At 39.9% G+C, this 27,362-nt stretch overlaps 1 protein-coding gene across 15 annotated transcripts in view; it reads left to right on the forward strand.

Annotated features, from left to right (window-relative positions):
- The first annotated feature begins 4,555 nt into the window (after positions 1-4,555).
- Positions 4,556-27,362, forward strand: part of SHLD1 (shieldin complex subunit 1) — a 108,408-nt gene continuing 85,601 nt past the window's right edge. For 6 of the 15 annotated variants that reach the window (XR_014235387.1, XM_082359196.1, XM_082359199.1 and 3 more), the window contains exons 1-3: positions 5,590-5,635; positions 13,881-14,141; positions 15,943-16,124. Coding sequence is in view for 14 of the 15 variants with exons in the window: in XM_082359196.1 (XP_082215322.1) it covers positions 14,089-14,141; positions 15,943-16,124 (235 nt within the window). In the remaining variant the exon portion in view is untranslated. The other 9 variants (XM_082359209.1, XM_082359197.1, XM_082359206.1 and 6 more) reach the window with 6 other exon arrangements.

Below are 27,362 nucleotides of genomic sequence, written 5' to 3' on the forward strand. Positions count from 1 at the left end.
GCACAGTAAACAAGGGAAAGGTTGTTATGCAGATTTAAGCCAGTGCCTTCTCCGTTGATAAGAGTTTCTAGAGATTTGGTCGTTCTCCTCTTCCTGTTACATCAAGGGAGACACTGGCATTGCTCAAATCATTAATTTGGGAGAAAAGTGAATTTAGAATTGTTGGCCATCAGACAGTCAATTACTCCATCAAGCAGTTTTTTGTTTTTTTTTTAAAATAGTCCTGGAAAGGATTTAGAGATGGGAAAATTAAGGCTCACAGAGGTTAAATGGCTACACTTATAGAATTGGTTAGTAAGAGAGCTAGGACTGAAGCTCAGTCTCCTGACAGCACATTCAGGTGCCTGTTGCTGAGTTTAGACAGTCCCTGGTGGCTCTGGGCTGTTGGTCAGACATATCTGTCCCCATCATCATGAAATCGTATGTTATTTGTTAAGTCCTCATAGGGTCGAGGTGCTAGGAATAGATGTTTTTCACCAGTATCATGGAATACCCAACAAGCAGTATTTTTAAAGTCTTTACTATTTGCCTAGTATTGTGCTAGCACTGATTTTTAGATCTTAAGGTCCAAGCTTATGTTCATTGTAATGAGTGAGACACTGTCCAGTGCTGGGTATTCATTGGTAAATAAAACCCACACCTCCACTCTTATGGATCTTCCAGTCTGGTCAGGGAATATCTATCTGATATTCTTTCCTTTGTTATCAACTTATTGCTTAGTTATGGCTTTATAATATTGCATGACTGAAAAACAGTAAGATGCCTTGAAATTCATCAGTTACCTAACCCTTGAAGTAAGTTTTCCTTTCTTCTTTCTTAAAGGTAAATCCCCAGATGGAAGAGCAATTAGATCAAGGTTCAGAATGACAGAGAGATAAGGTCATTGCAAACAACATTATTCTACTTTGAAAGAGCTATTTTGGTCTTTCACCTAAAATGACTTCTTTCTGCTGAAAAAGATTTGACTAAAGTAGCTTGCTTAGCTGATGGCAGAAAAATCAACTATGAAATATAAGAGTTCCATAAAACTGTGACATAACTCAATTTATACAGTCATTATACAATCAATGGCAAAACAGCATTCCCTTTTGGCCCTTTGGAATGCAATAAACTGTTTTACCGTCTCTGCAGATCAAAGGTCCCAATTATTAACTATTTTGTTCTGATGATGACTTCAATTAGTTTTCATTTCTTGTGCACTGACCAAGTGAAAGTGGTATTACCAAAAAGGATGGTCTGACGCATGCTATATGGCAAAGAAAGTCACTCCAGTCTTCAGAAATTGCTCCAGGAAATTGCTCCCATCAGAAAGATAAACCTTATCACAGAAAGGCCACAGGAGAATAAATGAGAATTAGTTTATAAGCAAACAAACTTGTTTTTCAGGGAAAGAGTGACAGTGGCAAAAGGCTCCAAGGGTTGTTTCACTGATAACAGGTCAGGAAGAAGTCATGTTTTTTACACTTCTTGGAGGATGTAAGGGTTGAGTGGGGTGGGGTGGGGTGGGGAACGGAGGAGACCTGGGAAGAGATTTATTTATTCCAGCATATAACAGAAATTTCTTGAGTACTTACATGTGAGTCATTAGGCGGGGTTCTAGACTACAAGTATGAAATAGACATGGTACTTGCCCTCAAGGCACTTACAGTCTAGTGGGGGAAACCAAAAAGGCAAAGGAGTTTAGGATAATCAGGAGGAGTGTGAGCTTTCCTGGGAGGGACAACTAACTCATATTTGACAAGTCAGAGAAGGTTTCCTGGAAGAATTCCCTAAAACTGAGATCAGAAGCATGGGAGAGACAGAAGAGGAGAGGAGATTGTTCCTAGGGGGGAAATTGTATGGGTAAGAAGCTCAGAGGCGAGAGAGAGCAAGTGTGGAGTATTTAAGGAAAAGAAAATGGTGCATAGGTGTAGGGTTGGGGGACAGTAATGGGAGATAAGGAGTAGGGGTCCTCTAAGCCTGGTTAAGAGTTTCAGGGAATTTCCTGGTCGTCCAGTTAGGACTCCACCCTTCCATTGCAGGAGGCCTGCGTTCAACCCCTAGTTAGGGAACTAAGATCCCGCAAGCAACACAGCGTGGCCCCCCAAAAAAAATTTTTAAAAATAAAAAATAATTGAAAAAAAAAAAAGAAGTTTGAGTTTCAGCCTGAGGGCAGGAGAGTGGTATGATTACTCCCCCTTTAAAAAAGAGAACTCTGGGGACTTCCCCGGTGGCGCAGTGGTTGAGAATCTGCCTGCCAATGCAGGGAGACACGGGTTCGAGCCCTGGTCTGGGAAGATCCCACATGCCGCGGAGCAACTGGGCCCGTGAGCCACAATTACTGAGCCTGCGCGTCTGGAGCCTGTGCTCCACAGGCCGCGATAGTGAGAGGCCCGCGCACCGCGATGAAGAGTGGCCCCCACTTGCCGCAACTGGAGAAAGCCCTCGCACAGAAACGAAGACCCAACACAGCCATAAATAAATAAATAAATAATTTAAAAAAAAAAAAAAAAAGAGAGAACTCTGGGGAGTTCCCTTGTGGTCCAGTGGTTAGGGCTCAGCACTGAGCAGTGGGACCAAAAAAGAAAAAAAAAAGAAGAGAGAACTCTGGCTTCAGGGGGAGATGGAAAGCTTTTGTCATCTAGGTGGTGAACAATGGTGAGCTGTACTCAGAAAGTTGCAGTGAGGATGGAGAGAATTAAGATCTAGTCAGTAGATCTTTAACAGAAAGAATCTGTAAGATGCTTTGATTACTGATGGATATGGGACATGCTGACAAAGGAAGAGAAAAAGTTTCTGTCTTTGGCAACTAAATGGTCTGACTCACTGAGACAGGAGATTTGGGGTGGGAGGGGAGTGTAAGCAGATAGGGTAGGGGTTCCACAGAGAACCAGGCATGGCTTTCTTGACATAAGAGAAGCCATTTTTGGCCTAAGCCAATTTTGTGATCTAAGCCTGGGCACAATGCTTGCCCTTGAATGAGTCTCAGTAATTAATGATCTTAAGGGAACAAAAGAATGCAGGAACAAACGACTATTATCAGGCAAGAGAAGTAACAATAAAAAGATAATAAATCTACTGTAAAGACTCCCAGTTCTGTTTCAATGGTAAAAATTAGCCTGAAGCAATTTCTTGAGTTGTTTTGCCAAATTTAACCTCTGCTCCCACCAGCACTCAACCACCAGATCAATTGGAATTTAAGGGATGAAGATATTGACATTTACTGACCTTCATGACTTCAATCAATGAAAGCTTGGACTCTGTCAACCTTTGCCCCAATTCTATGCTAATTCTCCTCTGCTCAGACCCCTCCATGAATATGCATGTACGCTTAGCTTTAAAATTCCCCAATTATGCTGTTCGGGGAGACACTGCTTTGGGAAGACACTGCTTTGGGAAAGATCCTGATGTTTTTCTTACTTGCTGCAAATAACAAACACTTCTTTCTTACAATTTTTGGTTGGGTTGTGTCTTTTGGCTCCACACCCACCAAGAGGAGAACCTAGTTTTCAGGCAACAAACAGGAGCAGGTTGATTGGGAGGTGGCAGAAGTTGAGATAAAGGCACTGGAGGATATGTTAACTTGAATCTCAGGAGGAGACTGGCTTAGAGGTTTAGGAATCATCTGCATGGGAGGGAAAAGAGAAGATGATTCAAGAACACGGAGAGAGGTCCACGTTGACGAGAAAGAGTTTGTGAAGGTGATTTAGATGATTGAGAGGTGAAAGAGACACATTGGAAGAAGGTGGTATCAGGGGAACTCAGGGACAAGGGCTTTCCAGAGGGAGGGAGTGATCAGCAATGTTCAATGCCATTGAGAACCAGGTGGTAGCATCAGACAAACTGACACTGAGAGACATTCTATAACATAACTGACCTGTACTCTTCAAAAATGTCAACGTCAAGAATACAAAGACAGAAACGGAGGTTAAAGGAGACTAAAGAGACATGAAAACTGAGAATGCAATGCATGATCCAGGATTTTCTTTTGTTTTATATATATATATATATATATATATATATATATATATATATATATTTATTTATTTAAATTTATTTATTTTGGTGAGCCACGGGATCTTCATTGAAGCATGCGGGATCCTTTAGTTGTGGCATGCGGGTTCTAGTTCCCTGACCAGGGATCGAACCTGGGCCCCCTACATTGGGAGCATGGAGTCTTAACCACTGGACCACCAGGGAAGTCCTGTAGCAAGACGTAATTTTTTGGGGGGGGCCTCACCTCACAGAATGTGGGATCTTAGTTCCCCAACAAGTTGTTATTTTTAAAGTCAGTTTTAATGGTTGCATAATCAGATAATTAATTTCATTCAATTATATTTGAGTTTGTCATTCCTAAAACGGAAAGGAAAATAACTTAATGTCATTCCAGGCTTTCTCTAATCACAATCTATCATGCTACTTTGGAAGAGTGGTTTTTGTGAGATACACATGGAAAAAAGTGAAATCAAAATTATACACTGATTGGGACTTCCTGGTGGTCCAGTGGCTAAGACTCTGCACTCCCAATGCAGGGGACCTGGGTTTGATCCTTGGTCGGGGAACTAGATCCCACATGCTGCAATTAAGACCCTGCAGAGCAAATAAATAAATAAGTAAATATTTAAAAAAAATTATACACTGATTATCAAAGCACAAAGCTGGAAGCAAAAGTGAAATTTACAGTCACCTTGTTAGGTTTGTGTAAATATGAAGGAAAGTTCACAATTAGTTTTACTCTAATTATATCTTTAAGTTTGCCTTCAGAGATTTCCCTGGTGGCACAGTGGTTAAGAATCCATCTGCCAATGCGGGGGACACAGGCCCTGGTCCAGGAAGAGCCCACATGCCATGGAGCAACAAAGCCCATGCACCACAACTACTGAAGCCCGCACTCCTAAAGCCCGTGCTCCACAACAAGAGAAGCCACTGCAGTGAGAAGCCTGCACACCGCAACAAAGAGTAGCCCCCACTCACTGCAACTTACTAGAGAAAGACCACATACAGCAACGAAGACCCAAAGCAGCCAAAAATAAATAAATAAATAAATTTATTTAAAAAAATTTTTGCCTTCAAAAGGTCACTACATCAGTCAGCTTACTTGCCATAAGCTCAAAGTATCTGGCAGGCAGTTGGCCAAACCTCAGCTAGTGTAGGACTCCTGATTTATGGGGTTCTATCCCAATGTAGGCATCTATAGGAGGCTGTGAGTGTACAGGACGTTTTCAAGAAGATGATGAAATGGAACAATAACCCTCATCTCTTTCGCGTGGTCCTGCAGTTCTGGCAGTTGTGTACAGCTACCTGAATGCAACATGCTGAAATATTAACATTCTCTTTGTTAATTTCACTCTACTTTTTATGTTTTTTAAAATGTAGACGTTCAAGTTTTTAAACGTTTAAAATATTTCTCCTGTTCCCTTTAGTGTCCACCAAGCACATTTATCAATAAATCTCTAGAAATTGCCCAAACTAGCCATTTGCGGAAAGCATTGTTGGCGGGGCCAATGCCCTCAGTCAAGATGGCCGTAACTGCCTTCCCTTGTTCTTTCCTGACCTCAGCAAAGATGGTTCCCGCGACTTCCTTTCAAACTCTGCTTTTCCGGTAACAAACGTGGAGCCACCGCTTCCGGTTTGAGGCGGCTGCTGTTGCGGGGCGGTGAGTGTAATCGGGGCCTGGCGACTTTTCTGGGCCAGTTTTCTCTGCGGACTCACGAGTGGATCGGATTGGGGAAGGGAGGGGGTCTCCGCAAGGCATCAGGCCGTTCTGTCTTAATTGGGAAGTTACGGCTGCTTTCCCTGGCCTGCTCCCAAACCCCTCCTCCCCCACCACGGGCGGCCTCTGCAGCGAACGCCTTGGGGAAGCCCCAGAATTTGCGTGCAGTGTGTCTAAATGAGCTTAGGTTCTTCTTTTTTTAAAAACAACTTTCTTGAGACATAATTGACATATTATAAAAATTTCCCATTTAAAGTGTAAAATTCAGTGGTTTTTCATATATCCCCAGAACTGTGCATCCATTACCACAATCTAATTTTAGAATATTTTCATCATCTCGAAGAAAAACCTTGTACCCATTAGCAGTCACTCTCTATTCACTATGGCCTCCCAGTCCTAGGCAATTGCTAGTCAACTTTTTTGTCTCTGTAGATTTGTCAATTTGCATATTTGATATAAATAGCAGCATACAGTATGTGGTCTTTCTTGACTAGCTTCTTTCACTAAGTATAATGTTTTAAAAGTTTGTTCTTGTTGTAGCTTGTATCGGAACTTAATTCCTTTATTGCAGAAAAATATTCCTTGTATTCATATACCACATTTTGTTCATCCATTCATCCATCCATCAGTTGATGGACATTTGGATTGTTTCCACTTTTTGGCTCTTATGAATAAAGCTGCTGTGAACATCTGTGTACAGTTTGTGTGGACACATGTTTTTATTTCTCTTGAGCACATATACCTACGAGTGGGATTGCCTGATCCAAGTGTAACTAACCATTTGAGGAACTGCTAAACTGTTTTCCAAAGTACTTGAGCCATTTTATCTTTTTGTATGTGGATATCCAGCTGTCTTAGCGTTGAAAAGACTGTCCTTGCCCTGCGGAATTGTCTTGGCATCCTGGGGAACTTCAGTTGATAACTGTAAGATTTTACTTCTGAACTCTCAATTTTATTCCACTGACTGTTTTTATTCCAATACTACACAGTCTTGATTACTGCAGCTTGTAATTGGTTTTGAAATCAGAAAGTATGAGTACTCCAAATTTGTGTTCTTCGTTTTCAAGATTGGTCTGGCTTTATGGGCCCCTTGCATTTCCATATGTACTTTTAAACAGTTTTGTCAATGTCTGCAAATTAAAAAAAAAAAAACAACTGAGATTTTGTAAGAACCGTATTGATCCGTACATCAATTTGGGCAATATTGCCATTTTAAAATAGTAAGTGTTCAATTCCATGAACATAGGATGTCTTTCCATTCATTTAGAGCTTTAGTTTCTTTCAACATTTTAAAATAGTTCTCAGTGTACATGACTTACATATTTTTCATTATGTATACCTAAGTATTTTATTCTTTTTGATGCTATTGTAAATGAAATTACATTCTTTTTTAAAAATTTTATTTTATTTATTTTTGGCTGTGTTGGGTCTTCATTGCTGCACGTGGGCTTTCTGTAGTTGCAGCGAGCGAGGGCTACTCTTCGTTGCAGTGCGCGGGCTTCTCACTGCGGTACCTTCTCGTTGCAGAGCATGGGCTCTAGGCACGTGGGCCTCAGTAGTTGCAGCACGTGAGCTCTGTAATTGTGGCTTGCGGGCTCTAGAGCACAAGCTCGGTAGTTGTGGTGCATGGGCTTAGTTACTCTGCGGCATGTGGGATCTTCCAGACCAGGGCTTGAACCCCATGTTCCCTGTGTTGGCAGGCAGATTCTTAACCACTGTGCCACGAAGGAAGTCCAAAATTATATTCTTAATTTCATTTTTAGGTTGTTTATTGCTAGTGTATATAAATACAAATGATTTTTCTGTATTGATCTTGTATCCTGCAACCTTGTTTAACTTTAATTATTCTAGTAGCTTTTTTTTAAGTGGATTCATTGGGACTTTCTATACACAAGACCATGTCTTCTAATAGAAATAGTTTTACCTCTCTCTTTCCAATCTGGAAGCCTTTTATTTCATTTTCTTGCCTAATTGTGCAGCTAAAGGTTTTAGCTTCAGTACAATGTTGTATAGAATTGATGAGAGCAGTTAATATTAAATTGTTCCTGAGCTTAAGGGGAAAGCATTCAGTCTTTCACCATGAAGTACGATGCTAGCTATGGGTTTTTCAAAAATGCCCTTTATCAGATTGAGGAAGTTCCCTTCTATTCCGAGTTTGTTGAGTGTTTTGATCATGAATGGGTATTTGACTTTGTCAGATGATTGTGTGTGTGTGTGTATCTGTTGTGGTTTCTGTCCCTTATCCTAATATAGTGTATTACATTGATTGATTTTCAGATGTTAAAGCAACTTTGCATTTCTGGGATAAGTTCTGCTTGGTCAGGGAGTGTAATACTTTTTATATGTTGCTCGGTTCATTTTGCTAGTATTCTGTCAAGGATTTTTTGTCTGTATTCATAATACTGGTCTATAGTTTTCTTGTGATGTCTCTGTCTAGTTTTGGTGTGAGGATTAACAGTGGGCTCATTGAGTAAACTGGGAAGTGTTCCCTCTTCCATTTTTTAGAATAGTTATCCACAAGAGGGAAGGACAGGTGCAGCGGGAAGAAGCAAGGCTTATTGGAAAACCTGATGGAAAGAAAGCAGTGGGGTCAGAGGTTGGGGGAACTAGGCTAGAAGTTTCTGTGTGGTAATTAATGTTTCAGAGGAGGAAAGAAGAGGAGAAAGCCTTGGGATAATCCTTGAGGAAGTCCAGTTGGAGATGGAAGATGAGCCACAGAGCAGGCAGGAAGGAACAGGCAGAGATGGGATGTCAGCTGGGTGAGTGGTTTCCTGAAAAATAAAGAAAGAATGTCAGAAGAAGGAATTTCTAGAAGTTATGGTGGAGTGACTGAGGTGGTAGAGATGAGAAAATGAGCCAATTCTAGACTCTTGAGAAGTCTGTGGAAGTGAGAGGAGATTGGCTGTGAGGAAGGCAGGTGTCAAAGGTTTTCTTTTTGCTTTTCTTTCTTGACAATTTTCATATTGATATAATTTTATACCTTCAAAAAATTGCAAAACTAGTACAAGGAACTCCCAAATAACATTTTCCAGATTCATCAATTGTCTACACTTGCCCCATTTACTTTATCATTCTATCTTTCTCATATATATATATATATATATATATATATATATATATATATACACATATATATATATATATGTATATATGTATATATATATATATATATATATATATATATATATATACATATATATATATATACACTGCAGACATCATGTCTCTCTAACACTAAATATTTGAGTGGTATTTCCAAAGAATAAGGTTATTCTTTTACACACAGGTTTTATTGAAAATGGGAGTGATTTGGGCCTGTTGAAAAGCGTAAGTGAAGGTCCAGTGGAACAGAAGCCAGAGAAGGGATTATCGTCTCCAAAGGCTTCTGGAAAGGTCCAGAGAGTGGAATCTAAAGCCCAGGTGGAGTGGTTGGCCTTTGCCACACAAGGGACAGCTCCCTGTTTTACAGAGAGGTAAAGTAGTGTGCAGACGTGGGAGCCTTTGTTATGTTGATAGAGCTGAAGAAGTTCCTCTCTGCTGGCTTCTGTTTCCCTTGTCAATTAGGAAGTGAGATGATATGCTGAAAAGAGGAGGAAGGTGTGTGAGTGATGGAGAGGGTCTGAGTTGAAGAAGAGTGGAGAAAATATGAAAGAGTCAAGGAGGGGGTTGAGAGGAAGTTATGAGATAAACATCTCAGGATTCATTTAGCCAGATAGCCCATTCCAGGTGGGTGCTCAGACACTTAGAGTGAGCCAGTCTGCCCTGACCTGTTTGATGACTCTCATGTCCAGCACACAGAAAATAGGGAGATAGTTGAGGTCGTCTAGGCTGGATTTTGCCAAAGGAGTGTGATGAAAAGACAGAATGGGCAGGGCAGGGAAGTTCAGGGTATTAACAAGACTGTGAACCATAGAATCTACTGGAAAAGAATGAAAGAAGCAAGATGGCTATAGGATGGGAAGTAGAGGGGCAAATGGACTGGTGGTTGGCTGGGAAGAGAGGAGCCTGTGATTTGTTTTTTAATTATTACTATTTTACTTATTTGAGCTAGCCATCATGAGCGCAGAGACTGTACTAAGTATTTTTTTTTTATAAATTTATTTATTTATTTATGGCTGTGTTGGGTCTTCGTTTCTGTGCGAGGGCTTTCTCTAGTTGTGGCAAGCGGGGGCCACTCTTCATCGCGGTGCGTGGGCCTCTCACTATCGTGGCCTCTCTTGTTGTGGAGCACAGGCTCCAGACGCGCAGGCTCAGTAGTTGTGGCTCACGGGCTTAGTTGCTCCGTGGCATGTGGGATCTTCCCAGACCAGGGCTCGAACCCGTGTCTCCTGCATTGGCAGGCAGATTCTCAACCACTGCGCCACCAGGGAAGTCTGTACTAAGTATTTTACATGCATTAATTTTATATAATCCTTATGACAACCCTATGAGGTAAGCATAGTAATCAAGCCATTTTTATAGATGAGGAAATTGAGGTTAAGTGACTTGCCCAAGGTGACAGCTAAAAAGTGAGAGCAGTCTCTCCAACTCCAGAGCCCCTGCACATCTCTGGACATTTTTGCAGAGCTTCTTAGCTGTGTTCCTTGCTTCACGTTTACGCTCCTCTCATTTGTGTTTCACTCAGCTGACAGAGTGAACCTTTGAAGATGCAAATTGATTATATCATACACATCCCCTCAGAAGCTTTCATTATATCAATTTTTAAATGGAAATATGTATAAAAATAAGTAAATTGATGGATGAATAGAGAGTTAGATAGCTGGTTATCTGATAAAGAAAATCATAGTAAAATGTTAATTATGAAATCTAGGAAAAGGCCATATGTGACAAGCCCACAGCTAAGATTAGGAACAAGACAGTGATGCCACTTTTGCCACTTCTATTTAACGTAGTACTGGAAGTTCTAGCCACAACAGTTAGGCAAGAAAAGGAAGTAAAAGGCATCTCTATTGGAAAGGAAGAAGTAAAACTGTCACTGTTTGCAGATGACATGATATTATATATGGAAAACCCTAAAGACTCCATCAACAAACTGTTAGAACTAATAAACAAATTCAGCAAAGTTGCAAGATACAAAATCAACACACAAAAATCGGTTGCATAATGAACTATCAGAGAGAGAAATTGAGAATACAGTCCCATTTACAATTGCATCAAAAATAATAAAATACCTAGGAATAAGTTTTTTCTTTTTAAAAGTTTTTTGTTTTTACCTAGGAATAAATTTAACCAAGAAGGTGAAAGACCTGTACAGTGAAAACTACAAGACATTAATGAAAGAAACTGAAGAAGACACAAATAAATGGAAAGATATTCTGTGCTCATGGATTGGAAGAATTAATATTACAATGTCCATGCTACCCCAAACAATATACAGATTCAATGCAATATCTATCAAAATCCCAATGATATTTTTCACAGGAATAAACAAAAAAAATACAAAAATTTTGGAACTATGAAAGATTCCGAATAGCCACAGCAATCTTGAGAAAGAACAAAGCTGCAGGCGTCATGTGCCCTTATTTCAAACTATATAACAAAGCTATAATAATTAAACCAGTATGGTATTGGCATAAAAACAGACACATAAATCAGTGGAACAGAATAGAGAGCTCAGAAATAAACCTATGCATATATCAATTAATTTATGAGAAAGGAGACAAGAATGTCCAATGGGGAAAGGACAGTCTCTTCAATAAATAGTGCTAGGAAAATTGACAGCACATGCAAAGGAATGAAATTGGACCACCATACACAAAAATTAACTCAAAATGGATTAAAGACTTGAGGTTGAGACCTAAAACTGTAAAAATCCTAGAAGAAAATAGAGGTGATAAAGTCTTTGACATAGGTCTTTTTAAAAAATTATTTATTTATTTATTTATGGCTGCGTTGGGTCTTTGTTGCTTCTTGCGGGCTTTCTCTAGTTGCGGTGAGTGGGGGCTACTCTTCATTGCGGTGCGCCAGCTTCTCATTGTGGTGGCTTCTCTTGTTGCGGAGCACGGGTTCTAGGCACAGGGGCTTCAGTAGTTGTGGCTCGCAGGCTCTAGAACGCAGGCTCAGTAGTTGTGGTACACGGGGCTTAGTTGCTCTGCGGCATGTGGGATCTTCCCGGACCAGGGCTCGAACCTGTGTCCCCTGTATTGGCAGGTGGATTCTTAACCACTGTGCCACCAGGGAAGTCCCTTTGACATAGGTCTTGATGATGATTTTTTGAATCTGACACCAAAACCAAAAGCAACAAAAGCAAAAATAAACAGGTGGGACTATATTAAACTAAAAATCTTTTGCACGGCAAAGGAAACCATCAACAAATGAAAAGGCAACCTACTGAATGGAAGAAAGTATTTGCAAATCATATGTCTAATAAGGGGCTAATATCTAAAATATATAAAGAACCCATACAACTCAATAGCAAAAAAACAACCATTCCAATTAAAAAATGGGTAGAAGATATGAATAGACATTTTTTCCCAAGAAGAAGTATGGATGGCCAACAGGTACATGAAAAGATGCTCTACATCATTAATCATCAGGGAAATGCAAATCAGAACCACAATGAGATATCACCTCACACCTGTCAGAATGGCTAATATCAAAAAGACTGGTGGTCCAGTGGTTAAGACTCTGCGCTTCCAATGCAGCGGCGCAGGTTCGATCCCTGGTCAGGGAACTAGGATCCCACAGGCCACAGGGTGTGGCCAATAAATAAATAAATAAATAGAGACTAGAAATAACAAGTGTTGGCATAGATGTAGAGAAAATGGAAACCTCATGGCAATGTAAATTGGTGCCACTATAGAAAAGTGTGGAGGTTCCTCAAAAAGTTAAAAATAGAACTACCATATGATCCAGGAATTCCAATTTTGAGTATTTATCCAAAGAAAACAAGAACACTAATTAGAAAAGATATATGCACCCCCATGTTCATTGCAGCATTATTTATAATAGCCAAGATACAAAAACAACCTAAGGGTCCATTGATGAATGAGTGAATAAGGAAGATGTGATATATATGTACAATGTAATATTATTAAGCCATTAAAAAGAATGAAATTTTGCTATTTGCAGCAACATGAATGGCCCTGAGAGCATTATATGTGAAATGCGTCAGAGAAATACAAATACTTTATATTAAGCTTATAGATACGGAGAGCAGATTGGTGGTTGTCAGAAGTGGCGGGGGGAGAGTGGTGGAAGAAATGGGTGAACTGTTTTTGGTTTTGTTTTGGTGTTTAAGTAAATTGAGTAAGAATAAAGAAATCTAGGCAGTAGCTATATGGATGGTCATTGTATTAAATTCTTTCCACTATCCTTTGTTTGAAATTTTTCATGTAAAATATTGGGAGGAAAGAGCCTTAATTGGAAAAAAAAAAAAAAAAAAGTACATGGTTCCCTGGCAGTCCAGTGGTTAGGACTTGGCACTTCACTGCCATGGCCTGGGTTCAGTCCCTGGTTGGGGAACTAAGATCCCACAAGCCACATGGTGTGGCCAAAAAAAAGAAAAAGAAAAAAGTAAATGAAATTAAACTGCTTCTTATACATGGACCCTGACTGAGTTGTTTTTGTAGATTTGTAAGAATCTGTAGAGCAACGGCTGCTTTCTCTTGGTAAGCAGGTATTTATGTACTGAGAAACTTCTTGTGCCTGCAGTCACAGGGCATCCTATACTCCCAAGTAATGGAAAATAATACTTAGATTGTGTAATTAAAACACCTTTAAGAGAAGAAAATAAGCACTTCTGGAGAAGGAAATTGAACCACATATCAAAAGTTTTGGGGCAAAGGATAATCATTGCATTCTACTTGGCCAGCCTAGGTAGTTTCAGATCATTAGAAGGGTCTCATCTGTCCCTATTATTTGATTTCTCCTGTACAAATTCATTGAGTCCCAAATAATGTTTTACATGCCCAGGTACTTATTTTGTAATAAACAGGATTCTGCCTTTCAGTAGATTGTTTTTTTCTTTTTTTGTTCAGATAACCAGTTTGGGATGTATTTGACATTTAATATAAGTGATTATAAAAGAAAAGATAGATATCACATCAAGGTGCTATTTGTTTTCAAAAAGGATTCCTTTTGTTCCATGTCATTAATAATGACTTCTGTTGCTGGCTGATTTCAAGGCACCTTTGTAGGCAAGCAGGATACGTGGCTGTCATTCATTAACCTGTTTGTTCCCTTCCAGAAACCTCCAGAGCAGTGTTTGGTAAGATGAGGGCAGAAGGAGGAGCCACAGATGCCTGCAGCAGAGGTGTTTGCTGAAACTTCGGGCTTGGTTGGCTAATATAGCAATGTGCAAAGACAGGATGTTCTTGCTTCTTTGGGAATCTTGATCACCTCACTCCTTCCAGAAGCAATCAGCTGATGTCTTGGCTCACTGTCTGCCTGAGCGAATGTCCACAACAGCATGTGACTGGGTGTCCTCAAATGAGAGGGGTCTCGCCAGGTCTCTCTGTTGATTTGTTTTTATACCTCCTATCTTTGCTTGATCAGGTGGTAGTTTGGGCTGCAGTCGGGAGGCTCTGGAGCTGGGTTCATCCTAGGTTGGTACTTTCTAGACGGGTTTCCTTGGGCTAGTTACTCTACTTCTCCTGTGTTTGGGGCTGACTATCTGACTGTAAATGAGGGTAATAATAAGATTACCTGCTTCATAGGGCTGTTGCAGATGAAGCTCATAGCACAATGCCTGGCAACCAAAAAGCACTTAATAAATGTTAACTACTCATATTATTATACTGTTCATGTTATTCTGAAATTGCTTCTCTCATTCAGACATAGATCTTTCAAGTTCTGACTGTCATTTTAACAGCTGGATAATATCCCATAATTTGGAATACTGCCTCCTTCCAAACCTATCCTTCTGTCTGCTCTCACTTAGTTGATAACACAACCCTGTCACTGAAGCTACCCCTCTTTGTTGACTTCTTGTTCCTCTTTAGCCCTTTTATCCATTCAGTTATTAAGTTCAACTCTTATTTCTGTTCCTAAATATCTTCTTAGTCTGTCCCCTGCTCTTGGCTGCTAGTGCCCTACCCTCATTCACATGCTCTTCCTCTCTCACTGGGACCACAACAGTTGTCTGAATTCCTGTCGCTCCTGAGATTGCCTGCTGTCCAGCTGCCAAATCTGCAGATCTGACCATGTGTCTCCTCTGCATGGTACATGGTGGCCTGTGGTAGTCACAGGGTGTGGTGTTGACCATAGTAAGATTTACTGATGACAACTTAAGAGGCAGAGAGTAGCAGAGGGTCCAGGATCTCCCCAGGCCCATAATTATTTTACAGAGAGGTGGGCAGGGCTGGATGTACTGCAAAGAGCCCTCCAGCCCACAAGTAGACATCAACCAGGAGGGGTAAGGGACACCTAATTTTTAACAAGAAATGTCCAAAACTCTCAACACCTCTTGCCACTTGTGGTTGCCCAAGCTGGTTCCTCTGGGGTTCATACTGTCCCCTGGCCATGGCCTGCCCCACACTTGGGGACAGCCTCCTCCAGAAAGCCTACTGCCCCTCTCTGGGCACCTCTTCATCTTATCATGGTGTTAGCACTGTCTGTCTCTGTGTTTGGATCATCCCAACCTGAGCAACTCAAAGGAAATGTCTATCACATTCATCTTTGCATTCCTGGGGCCTGGCATGTTAACAGTTGTCTGAAGGCCACAGAAGATGATGCAAATCATCTGTAATTTCACTACCCAGAAATTAAACCACTGAGTTAATTATTACTGGAATTAATTTGGGATATACCCTTCCAGACTTTTTTTTCTAGCTATAGGTCTGTATATTTCATACACACACATCCCACACACGATATTTTATAAAATCTGGATCAAACCCTACCTATAGTTTTTAAATCTTTTTCCATTTACTATATCATGGACAGTTTCCCATCTCATTAAATATTTGTGTAGTCCTTGGATTATAGTGCTGCACAGTATTTCATCCTTATCAGACATGCAGTTCACTTTCCAGCTGAAATGATTCATGGTTTCTTTCTGTGCTGAGAGTTATTTGTTTCTCATGATGAAGAAACATGGTAAACAAATACTGGGTCTAAAGCAAAGACAAGGAAGACAGTTAATAACAGGAAAGTAAAGCGAAGACAAGGAAGACTGTTAATATCAGGAAAGTAAATTATTTTGGTTCTACTGTTGTTTGGTCTTTAAGGTGCTTTAAGCCGTGGCTGTAATGGAGGCTTCTCTTACACAATGCCTTCTTTATTGAATTGTTTTATTTTTTCCATGGCAGGACTATGGCAACTCAGGAAGCCACTCCAGGAAGCCAATCAGAGGAGAGCAATGCTTTGGACCTGCCATCAGCTTGTGACGTAAGGGATTACGTGTTGCAGAGACCCAGCCAGGAGGCCAACAGTGAGGCTTTTAGTTCTGAGGAAGCCCTTTCTATTCCTTGCTCTTCTGATACGGATCCAGGTAAGAAACACAGTTTGAAACAAACTAACATTGAACAAACAAAAAAATCCTGACGTATACCTATATGTGATAGTTTGTTTCTCTGTCTTCCAAAGGCAGACCTCTGAGGAATCATTCATTGTCTCCGGGAGAAAAACATCTTATCTAAGCAAAACTGTTGGGAGAGACTTCAAAGGACAGCCTCCCTGGTGGAACCAGGACAAAGAGCTGTTTCCTGGAGGCCTTTTTGTCTGAGTCCCTTTCTGATCTCCATCCAAATGCATTTAGAGGCAGGGAGCACTTGATTCAATAGGGAGAGGGTAGAATTGTTTTTTTGTTTTGTTCTTTTAAAACTTCAGAAATAGCCACATGGGCCTGTTGTGTGTCATAGGGACCTTAGTGTTCCTCTTATGAAGTATACTCTGGATTTAGGTAACAACTTTTCTGTAAGTTTCCCTGACCGAATTGCCGAAAAGTCTGTTTTTTAAGTTTAATGATAATTCTTTGACATAGTTAGTGACCATCTCTAGTTGTAAAGCCAATCTCCTCCCTGTTTATTGCCTAATCCAGGCCTGTAGGTCCACATATTCAAAGCTTTGCCACTTACTGGTTGTGTGACTCAGGTCATACTTCTTAACGCCTCTGAGTTCCAGAATCATCTATCTACAAAATGGGGATCAAAATGCTTGCTTCATGGAGTAGGTTTAACTCAGGGAACAGTGCAGGGACACATCATAGTGTTTGCCATACATTGGCACTCAGTCAATTGCTATTACAGTATTCTGGTGCTATTATTATTGTTGTTGTTGTTGTTAATATTAAGAAACCCAAATATATATTTTTAAAGAGCACGCAGGTACTAAGAAAATGTGGGCCTTAATGAAGATGAATTCAACATTGGCAGTAGGTAGCGTGTGTACCTGTCATTATCTTTAAGAATTCTATGAAAAAAAAAATACTTTTAAACTCCCTGATGATTCTGTTCTGATTTTCAGGACATAGTAATCAGGACCAGTCAGATTCCTGTTTAATTTAGTTCCAGAGCAAGAATTAGATCATTTCTTATCCTTTTCCTTTCTAGGCTCAGAATCTTAGTTCATTTAACCTTTCCTCTTCCCCTTCCCATCCTGCTGCCTCTACATTACTTTCCATCCCAAAGAAAGCAACTGTTATTAATTTGAATTGAGTTGACCATTGAAATATTTATATTGGAGTATTTGTTTAAAATCTAGACATTTCATGAAGAAAGATTCTTTTGGAAGCCCTTATAAAGGTCTAAACATGGGAAGGAGCACTCAAATCCTGAGACAACCGTTTTGCACGGCATGGGGAGTGGTGGTGCTGCATTTGACTGTCTAGTTTGAATTCTGGTTCTGCTTCTTTCTGTGGTTTGGCCTTGGGCAAGTCACTTGGCCTCCATGTCTTGGTTCCTTCATTTGTAAAATGGAGATAGTAATGCCTATCTTGTCATGGGGCAGCCATAATGAGGGTCAAAGTGTATGAGGTGTAATGCCTGGCATGTGGTGGGCCTTGGAAATCCAGCTCTTCATGAGTTCAGTGCCTGGGCGCCTCAGCACACCACCATGCTGACCAGGCTTCATTTTTTTTTTTTTTTTTAATTGAGCTATAATTTATGTGCAATATTATATGTTACACGTGTACAACATAGTGATTCACAATATTTAAATGTTATACTCCATTTATAGTTATTATAAAATATTGGCTATATTCCCTGTGTTGTATAATATATCTTTGTAGCTTATTTATTTTGTACATTATAGTTTGTACCTCTTAATCCCCTACGCCATCTTGCCCCTCCTCCCTTCCTTCTCCCCACTGGTAACCACTAGTTTGTTCTCTATATCTGTGAGTCTGTTTCTTTTTTGTTATACTCACTAGTTTGTTTTATTTGTTTATTTATTTTTAAAAATTTATTTTATTTTATTTATTTTTAAAAATTTTTGGCTGCCTTGGGTCTTCGTTGCAGCACGCAGGATCTTCGTTGAGGCATGTGGGATCTTTCGCTGCAGCGCTTGGGCTCTTCATTGCAGTGCTTGGGCTCTTCGTTGCAGCGCTTGGGCTTCTCTCTGGTTGTGGCCCGTGGGTTTCTCTCTAGTTGTGGTGCGTGAGCTTCTCTCTAGTTGTGGCGCACAGGCTCCAGAGCACGTGGGCTCTGTAGTTTGTGGTATGTGGGCTCTCTAGTTAAGCTCAGTAGTTGTGGCGCGCAGGCTTAGTTGCCCTGTGGCGTCTTAGTTCCCCGTCCAGGGATTGAACCTGCATCCCCTGCATTGGAAGGCGGATTCTTAACCACTGGACCACCAGGGAAGTCCCTAGTTTATTTTTTAGATTCTACATGTAAGTGGTCTGACTTCTTTAACTTAGCATGATACCCTCCAAGTCCATCCATGTTGTTGCAAATGGCAAAATTTCATTCTTGTTTATGGCTGGGCAGTATTCCATTGTGCATGTGTGCGTGTGTGTGTGTGTGTGTGTGTGTGTGTATGTATATACCACATCTTCTTTATCCATTCATCTGTTGATGGACACTTAGGTTGCTTCCATATCTGAGTAATTGTAAGTAATGCTGCTATGAATATTGGGGTGCATGTATCTTTTTTAATTAGTGATTTTGTTTTTTTCAGATAGGTACCCAGGAGTGGAATTTCTGAGTCACGTGGTAGTTCTCCTTTTAGTTTTCTGAGAAAACTCCATACTGTTTTCCACAGTGGCTGCACCAATTTACATTCCCATCAACAGTGTATGAGGGTTCCCTTTTCTCCACATCCTCATGACAAGATCCATTAAATTCATGACCTCCTACCTCAAGTGGAGCCTCCTTGCTGCCCATCCATCACACACTATTTTCCTAGCATGTTCATCCTCCTGCCCTCTTGGATGACTGTGTAGTATCTTCTTCTCTCTTTGCAAACCCCCATTACCTCCTTCAACCTCTCTCTCAGCTGATAATCTTGGTTTCCTATTTAATCAAGAAAACAGAAGCACTCAAAAGAGAATGAGCACACACACTTCACATCCATCAGCTTCCTTCCCTCCTGTTTCCGTGGGAGACCAAACCCTGCCTGTCCTTCTCTTCCTGTCTGCTTTCAGCTACTCAAGGTCGTCACTTCTAGTAATCTCCTGCATCGTTGATCCCACCTCTACTGGTCATTCTCATGATCATACAAACATGCTTTAATAGCTTCCATCTTAACAAAATGCCCACCCTAGACCTCAAATCCCCATCTAGTTACAGACTCATTCCTCTGTTCTCTTCTACAGAAAACCCTCAGAAGAGTCATCTACACCTGTTGTCCCCAGTTCGTCTCCTCCCAGTTCCTCCTAAAACCCTCCAACCTGGCTTCTATCTCCATCACTCCATGGAAATAGCTCTTGTCAAGGTCGTGACCTCCACATTGTTAAATCCAGTGGTCACTTCTCAAGCGTTCTCCTTCTTGATCTGTCAGCAGCATTGACTTTTTTCCTTCTTGAATTCTTTCTTCAGTGGGCTTTCTGGGAAACAGCATCTTATGGTTTTTTTTCTTACTTTTCTGTCTTATTTGTTCTCAATCTTCTTTGCCTGATTCCTTCCTCTCCAGCCCCTTAGTGTTGGAGAGCCCAGGGCTGAGTCCTCAGCTCTCCTCTCTGTCATCACACCCTTCCCTGAGTGATCTTATCCAGTCTCGGGGCCTTAAATGCTCTCAGTACCCTGCTCAGTCCCAGATTTCTCTCTCTAGTTTGGATCTCTGGCTTGACATTTATACTATCTATGTATTTCACATCATCATTTAGATTTCTATTAGACTTCCTAAATTTGACATATCCCAAACCAAATTCCTGATTCCTCTACCCTCTCATATATACATAGACACACCTGTTCTTTGAGGCTTTCTCATCTCAAAAAAGTGCTTCCATCCTTCTGTTCACTTAGGCAGAAACCTGGGAGTCATCCTCAACTTCTTTCTTTCTCTTTAATCTTATATCCAGTCCATCAGCAAATCCTGTCAGCTCTCCTTCATCTCCACTGCCACCACCCTGGTCCCTGCCAGTAACATCTGTCTTCTGGATTATTGTTAATCTCATAACTAGCTTTTCTCACATCTGCTTCTTATCCTCCTGCAGTTTCTTCTTTTTTTTAAATTTTATTTATTTCTATTATTATCTTTAATGGAATATATAAAAGCAGAGAAACTTCACTAATAAATTGTGCTTTCACATATTCATATAGAAAGTATATGGAAATACATATACATGGGCTTAGAAATATTTTACTTTTCATGCAGGAATTCCAGTTCTGTTAACCAAAACTAAAGAAATAATTCATAATAAAAATAAGCTTTGTGTATAGTGACATCTATAATTACAGTAAATTGTCACTAAATTAAACATTGAACAGGGACTTCCCTGGTGGCACAGTGGTTAAGAATCCGCCTGCCAATGGAGGGGGCACAGGTTCGATCCCTGGTCCAGGAAGATCTGACATGCCACGGAGCAACTAAGCCCGTGAGCCACAACTACTGAGCCTGCACTCTAGAGCCTGCAAACCACAACTACTGAGCCCATGCGCTGCAATTACTGAAGCCAGCACGCTCTAGGGCCTGCATGCTGCAACTACTGAAGCCCGTACACCTAGAGCCTGTGCTCTGCAATAAGAGAAGCCACTGCAATGAGAAGACCGCGCACCACAATGAAGAGCAGCCCTCGCTCGCTGCAACTAGAGAAAGCCTGTGCGCGGCAACAAAGACCCAACGCAGCCAAAATAAATAAACAAACAAATAATTAAATAATTGAATAATAATGGTTAACTAGGTACACCCAGTCAACTAAATATGAATATTCAAAAAAATTGCATTTCTTCCTTTTTTTTTTTTTTTTAGGTAATTTTAAAATTTATTTATTTATTTATTTATTTACCCTTGGCTGTGTTGGATCTTCGTTTCTGTGCGAGGGCTCTCTCCAGTTGCGGCGAGCGGGGGCCACTCTTCATCGCAGTGCGTGGGCCTCTCACTATCGCGGCCTCTCCCGTTGCGGAGCACAGGCTCCAGGCGCGCAGGCTCAGCAGTTGTGGCTCACGGGCCCAGTTGCTCCGCGGCATGTGGGATCTTCCCAGACCAGGGCTCGAACCCGTGACCCCTGTATTGGCAGGCGGATTCTCAACCACTGCGCCACCAGGGAAGCCCTCTTCCTTTTTTAAAATTAATTTTTATTGGAGTATAGTTGCTTTACAATGTTGTGTTAGTTTCTGCTGTACAGCAAAGTGAATCAGCTATACGTATACATATATCCCCTCTTTAGGTCACCACAGAGCATTGAGTAGAGTTACCTGTGCTATACACTCGGTTCTTATTAGGTATCTATTTTATACATAGTAGTGTATATATGTCAATCCCAATCTCCCAATTCATTCCACTCCCATCTTTCATCCTTGGTAACCATACGTCCATTCTCTATGTCTCTGTCTCTATTTCTGCTTTGCAAATAAGTTCATCTGTATAATTTTTCTAGATTCCACATATAAGCAATATTATACGATACTTGTTTTTCTCTTTCTGACTAACTTCACTCTGTATAACAGTCTCTAGGTCCATCCACGTTTCTGCAAATTGCACAATTTCATTCCTTTTTACGGCTGAGTAATATTGCATTATATATATGTACCACATCTTCTTTATCTATTCTTCTATTGATGGACATTTAGGTTGCTTCCAAGTCCTGGCTATTGTAAATAGTGCTGCAATGAACATTGGGGTGCATGTGTATCTTTTTGAATTATAGTTTTCTCCAGATATATGCCCAGGAGTGGGATTGCTGGGTCATATGGTAGTTCTAGTTTTAGTTTTTTGAGGAACCTCCATACTGTTCTCCATAGTGGCTGTAACAATTTACATTCCCACCAACAGTGTAGGAGGATTCCCTTTTCTCCACATCCTCTCCAGCATTTATTGTTTGTAGATTTTTTGATGGTGGCCATTCTGACTGGTGTGAGGTGATACTTTACTGTAGTTTTGATTTCCATTTCTCTAATAATTAGTGAGTGATGTTAAACATCTTTTCATGTGTTTGTTGGCCATCTGTATGTCTTCTTTGGAGAAATGTCTATTTAGGTCTTCTGCCCATTTTTTGATTGGGTTGTTTGTTTTTTTGATATTGAGCTGCATGAGCTGTTTGTATATTTTGTAATCCCTTGTCAGTTGCTTAGTTTGCAAATAATTTCTTCCATTCTGAGGGTTGTCTCTTCGTCTTATTTGTGGTTTAGTTTGCTGTGCAAAAGCTTTTAAGTTTCATTAGATCCCATTTGTTTATTTTTGTTTTTATTTCCATTACTCTAGGAGGTGGATTGAAAAAGATCTTGCTGTGATTTATGTCAAAGAGTGTTCTTCCTATGTTTTCCTCTAAGAGTTTTATGGTGTCCGGTCTTACACTTAGGTCTCTAATCCATTTTGAGTTTATTTTTGTGTGTGGTATTAGAGAGTGTTCTAATTTCATTCTTTTATATGTAGCTGTCCAGTTTTCCCAGCACCACTTATTGAAGAGACTGTCTTTTCTCCATTGTATATCCTTGCCTCCTTTGTCATATATTAGTTGACCATAGTTGTGTGGGTTTATCTCTGGGCTTTCTATCCTGTTCCATTGATCTATATTTCTGTTTTTGTGCTAGTACCATATTGTCTTGGTTACTGTAGCTTTGTAGTATAGTCTGAAGTCAGGGAGTCTGATTCCTCCAGCTCCATTTTTTTCCCTCAAGATTGCTTTGGCTGTTCAGGGTCTTTTGTGTCACCATACAGATTTTAAGATTTTTTGTTCTAGTTCTGTAAAAAATGCCATTGGTAATTTGATAGGGTTTGCACTGAATCTGTAGATTGCTTTGGGTAGTATAGTCATTTTCACAATATTGATTCTTCCAATCCAAGAACATGGTATATCTCCATCTGTTTGTGTCATCTTTGATTGCTTTCATCAGTGTCTTACAGTTTTCTGAGTAAAGGTCTTTTAACTCCGTAGGTAGGTTTATTCCTAGGTATTCTATTCTTTTTGTTGCAATGGTGAATGGGATTGTTTCCTTAATTTCTCTTTCTGATCATTCATTGTTAGTGTATAGGAATGCAAGAGATTTCTGTGCATTAATTTTGTATCCTGCAACTTTACCAAATTCACTGATTATCTCTAGTAGTTTTCTGGTAGCATCTTTATGATTCTCTATGTATAGTATAGTATCATGTCATCTGCAAACAGTGACAGTTTTACTTCTTCTTTTCCAATTTGGATTCCTTTTATTTTGTTTTCTTCTCTGATTGCCATGGCTAGGAATTCCAAAACTATGTTGAATAAAAGTAGCAAGAGTGGACATCCTTGTCTTGTTCCTGATCTTAGAGGAAATGCTTTCAGTTTTTCACCATTGAGAATGATGTTTGCTGTGGGTTTGTCATATATGGTCTTTATTATGTGTAGGTAGTTTCCCTCTATGCCCACTTTCTGGAGAGTTTTTAATCATAAATGGGTGTTGAATTTTGTCAAAAGCTTTTTCTGCATCTATTGAGATAATCATATGGTTTTTATCCTTCAGTTTGTTAATATGGCATATCACATTGATTGATTTGCATATATTGAAGAATCCTTGCATTCCTGGGGTAAACCCCACTTGATCATGGTGTATGATCCTTTTAATGTGTTGTTGGATTCTGTTTGCTAGTATTTTGTTGAGTATTTTTGCGTCTATGTTCATCAGTGGTATTGGTCTCTTATTTTCTTTTTTTGTGACTTCTTTGTCTGGTTTTGATATCAGGGTGATAGTGGCCTCGTAGAATGACCTTAGGAGAATTTCTCCCTCTGCAGTTTTTTGGAAGAGTTTGAGAAGGATAGGTGTTAGCTCTCCTCTAAATGTTTGGTAGAATTCACCTGTGATGCCATCTGGTCCTGGACTTTTGGTTGCTGGAAGATTTTTTTAAATATTTATTTTATTTTATTTATTTATTGGTTGCTTGGGTCTTAGTTGTGGCTTGCTGGCTCCTTAGTTGTGGCGTGTGGGCTCCTTAGTTATGGCATGTGGGCTCCTTAGTTGCGGCATGCTGGATCTTTTTTAGTTGAGGCATGCAAGCTCTTAGTTGCGGCATGCATCTGGGACCTAGTTCCCTGACCAGGGATTGAACCCAGGCCCCCTTCATTGGGAGCACCGATTCTTAACCACTGCACCACCAGGGAAGTCCCGTTTGCAGGAAGATTTTTAATCACGGTTTCAATTTCATTACTTGTCATTGGTCTGTTCATATTTTCTATTTCTTCCTGGTTCAGTCTTGGAAGGTTGTACCTTTCTAAGAATTTGTCCATTTCTTCCAGGTTGTCCATTTTTTTGGCATATACCTGCTTGTAGTAGTCTCTTATGATGATTTGTATTTTTGCAGTGTCAGTTGTAACTTCTGCTTTTTCATTTCCAATTTTATTGATTTGAGTCCTCTTCCTTTTTTCTTGATGAGTCTGGCTAAAGGTTTATCAATTCTGTTTATCTTCTCAAAGAACCAGCTTTTAGTTTTATTGATCTTTGCTATTGTTTTCTTTGTTTCTATTTCTGCTCTGATCTTTATGATTTCTTTCCTTCTACTGACTTTGGGTTTTCTTTGTTCTTCTTTCTCTAGTTGCTTTAGGTGTAGGGTTACATTGTTTATTTGAGATTTTTCTTATTTCTTGAGGTGAGATTGAATTGCTATAAACTTCCCTCTTAGAACTCCTTTTGCTGCATCCCATAGGTTTTGGATCATCGTGTTTTCGTTATCATTTGTCTCTAGGTATTTTTTGATTTCCTCTTTGATTTCTTCACTGATCTCTTGGTTATTTAGTAATGTATTGTTTAGCTTCCATGTGTTTATGTTTTTTACAGTTTTTTTCCTGTAATAGATTTCTAATCTCATAGTGTTGTGGTTGGAAAAGATGCTTGATATGATTTCAATTTTCTTAAATTTACGAAGGCTTGATTTGTGACCCAAGATATGATCTACCCTGGAGAATGTTCCATGTGCACTTGAGAACAGAATGTATTCTGCTGCTTTCAGCTGGAATGTCCTATAAATATCAATGAAGTCTGTCTGGTCTAATGTGTCATTTAAGGCTTGTGTTTCCTTACTAATTTTCTGTCTGGATGATCTGTCCATTGGTATAAGTGGAATGTTAAAGTCCCCCACTATTATTGTGTTACTGTCGATTTCCCCTTTTATGGCTGTTAGTATTTACCTTATGTATTGAGGTGCTTCTCTGTTGGGTGCATAAATATTTACAATTGTTATATCTTCTTCTTGGATTGATCCCTTGATCATTATGTAGTGTCCTTCCTTGTCTCTTGTAACATTCTTTATTTTAAAGTCCATTTTGTCTGATATGAGTATTGCTACTCCAGCTTTCTTTTGATTTCCATTTTCATGGAATATCTTTTTCCATCCCCTCAATTTCAGTCTGTATGTGTCCCTAGGTTTGAAGTGGGTCTCTTGTAGACAGCATATATATGGGCCTTGTTTTTTATCCATTCAGCCAGTCTGTGTCTTTTGCTTGGAGCACTTAATCCACTTACATTTAAGGTAATCATTGATATGTATTTTCCTATTATCATATTCTTAATTGTTTTGGGTTTGTTTTTGTAGGTCTTTTCCTTCTCTTGTGTTTCCTGCCTAGAAGTTCCTTTAGCTTTTGTTGTAAAGCTGGTTTGGTGGTGCGTTATTCTTTTATCTTTTGCTTGTCTGTAAAGCTTTTGATTTCTCTGTCGAATCTGAATGAGATACTTGCTGGGTAGAGTAATATTGGTTGTAGGTTTTTCCCTTTCATCACTTTAAATATATCTTGCCACTCCCTTCTGGCCTGCAGCGTTTCTGCTGAAAGATCATCTGTTAACCTTCTGAGGATTCCCTTGTATGTTATTTGTTGCTTTTCCCTTGCTGCTTTTAATATTTTTTCTTTGTATGTAATATTTTTTTGTGTATTTAATATGTGTCTCGGCATGTTTCTCCTTGGTTTTATCCTGTATGGGACTCTCTGTGCTACCTGGACTTGGGTGGCTATTTCCTTTCTCATGTTAGGGAAGTTTTTGATTATAATCTCTTTAAATATTTTCTCAGACCGTTTCTCTTTCTCTTCGTCTTCTGGGACCCCTATAATTCGAATGTTGGTGCACTTAATGTTGTCCCAGAGGTCTCTGAGACTGTCCTCATTTCTTTTCATTCTTTTTTCTTTATTTTGCTCCTCAGCAGTTATTTCCACCATTTTATCTTCCAGCTCACTTATTCTATCTTCTGTGTATTTTTCATTTCAGTTATTGTATTATTTATCACTGTTTGTTCCTTGAAAGTTCTTCTAGGTCCTTGTTAAACATTTCTTGTATCTTCTCAATCTGTGCCTCCATTCTATTTCCAAGATCTTGTATCATCTTTATTATCATTACTCTGAATTCTTTTTCAGGTAGACTGCCTATTTCCTCTTCATTCATTTGGTCTTATGGATTTTTACCTTGCTCCTTCGTCTACAACATATTTCTCTGTTGTCTCATTTTGTGTAACTTACTGTGTTTATGGTCTCCTTTCCACAGGCTTCAGGGTCGTAATTCCTCTTGCTTCTAGTGTCTGCCCCCTGGTGGGTGAGGTTGGTCCAGGCACTTGTGTCAGCTTCCTGGTAGGAGGGACTGGTGCCGGCACTCTGTTGATTGGAACTGAGTCTTTTCCCTCTGCTGGGCTGGGCTGTGTCAGGTAGTGTGTTTTGGTGTGTCTGTGAGCTTAGTACGACTTTTAGGCTGCCTGTCTGCTAATGGGTGGGGCTGTGTTCCTGTCTTGCTGGTTGTTTGGTGTGAGGCATCCAGCACTGGAACCTGCAGGCAGTTTGGTGAAGCTGGGTCTTAGTGTCAAGATGGAGACCTCTGGGAGAGCTCACGCTGACTAATATTCTCTGGGTCTGGGAGTTTTCTGGTGGTCCGGTGTCCTGGACTTGGCACTCTTATCCCAACACCTGGCTGGGGAACTGAGACCCCACAAGCTGCACAGCCAAAAAAAGAAGAAAAGAAAACAAGCAGACAAGCAAAACCCAAGAAAAGTGATAAAAGCAAAACCAAACAGACAAACAGAAAAAAAGAAAATACAAACAAACAAAAAAACCCAAGAGAACAAGCAAACAAACAAAAGAACCCAAAAACAAACAATAAAAAACTAACAAAAACAACAAAACAAAACAAAAACAGAAAGCAAACTAAAATAAGCAAAGAGAACATAAAACAAACACACAAAGATGATTAAA

The sequence above is a fragment of the Balaenoptera borealis genome (genome assembly GCF_965194805.1).
Source record: "Balaenoptera borealis genome assembly, chromosome: 16".
NCBI classification, from domain to species: Eukaryota; Metazoa; Chordata; class Mammalia; order Artiodactyla; family Balaenopteridae; genus Balaenoptera; species Balaenoptera borealis.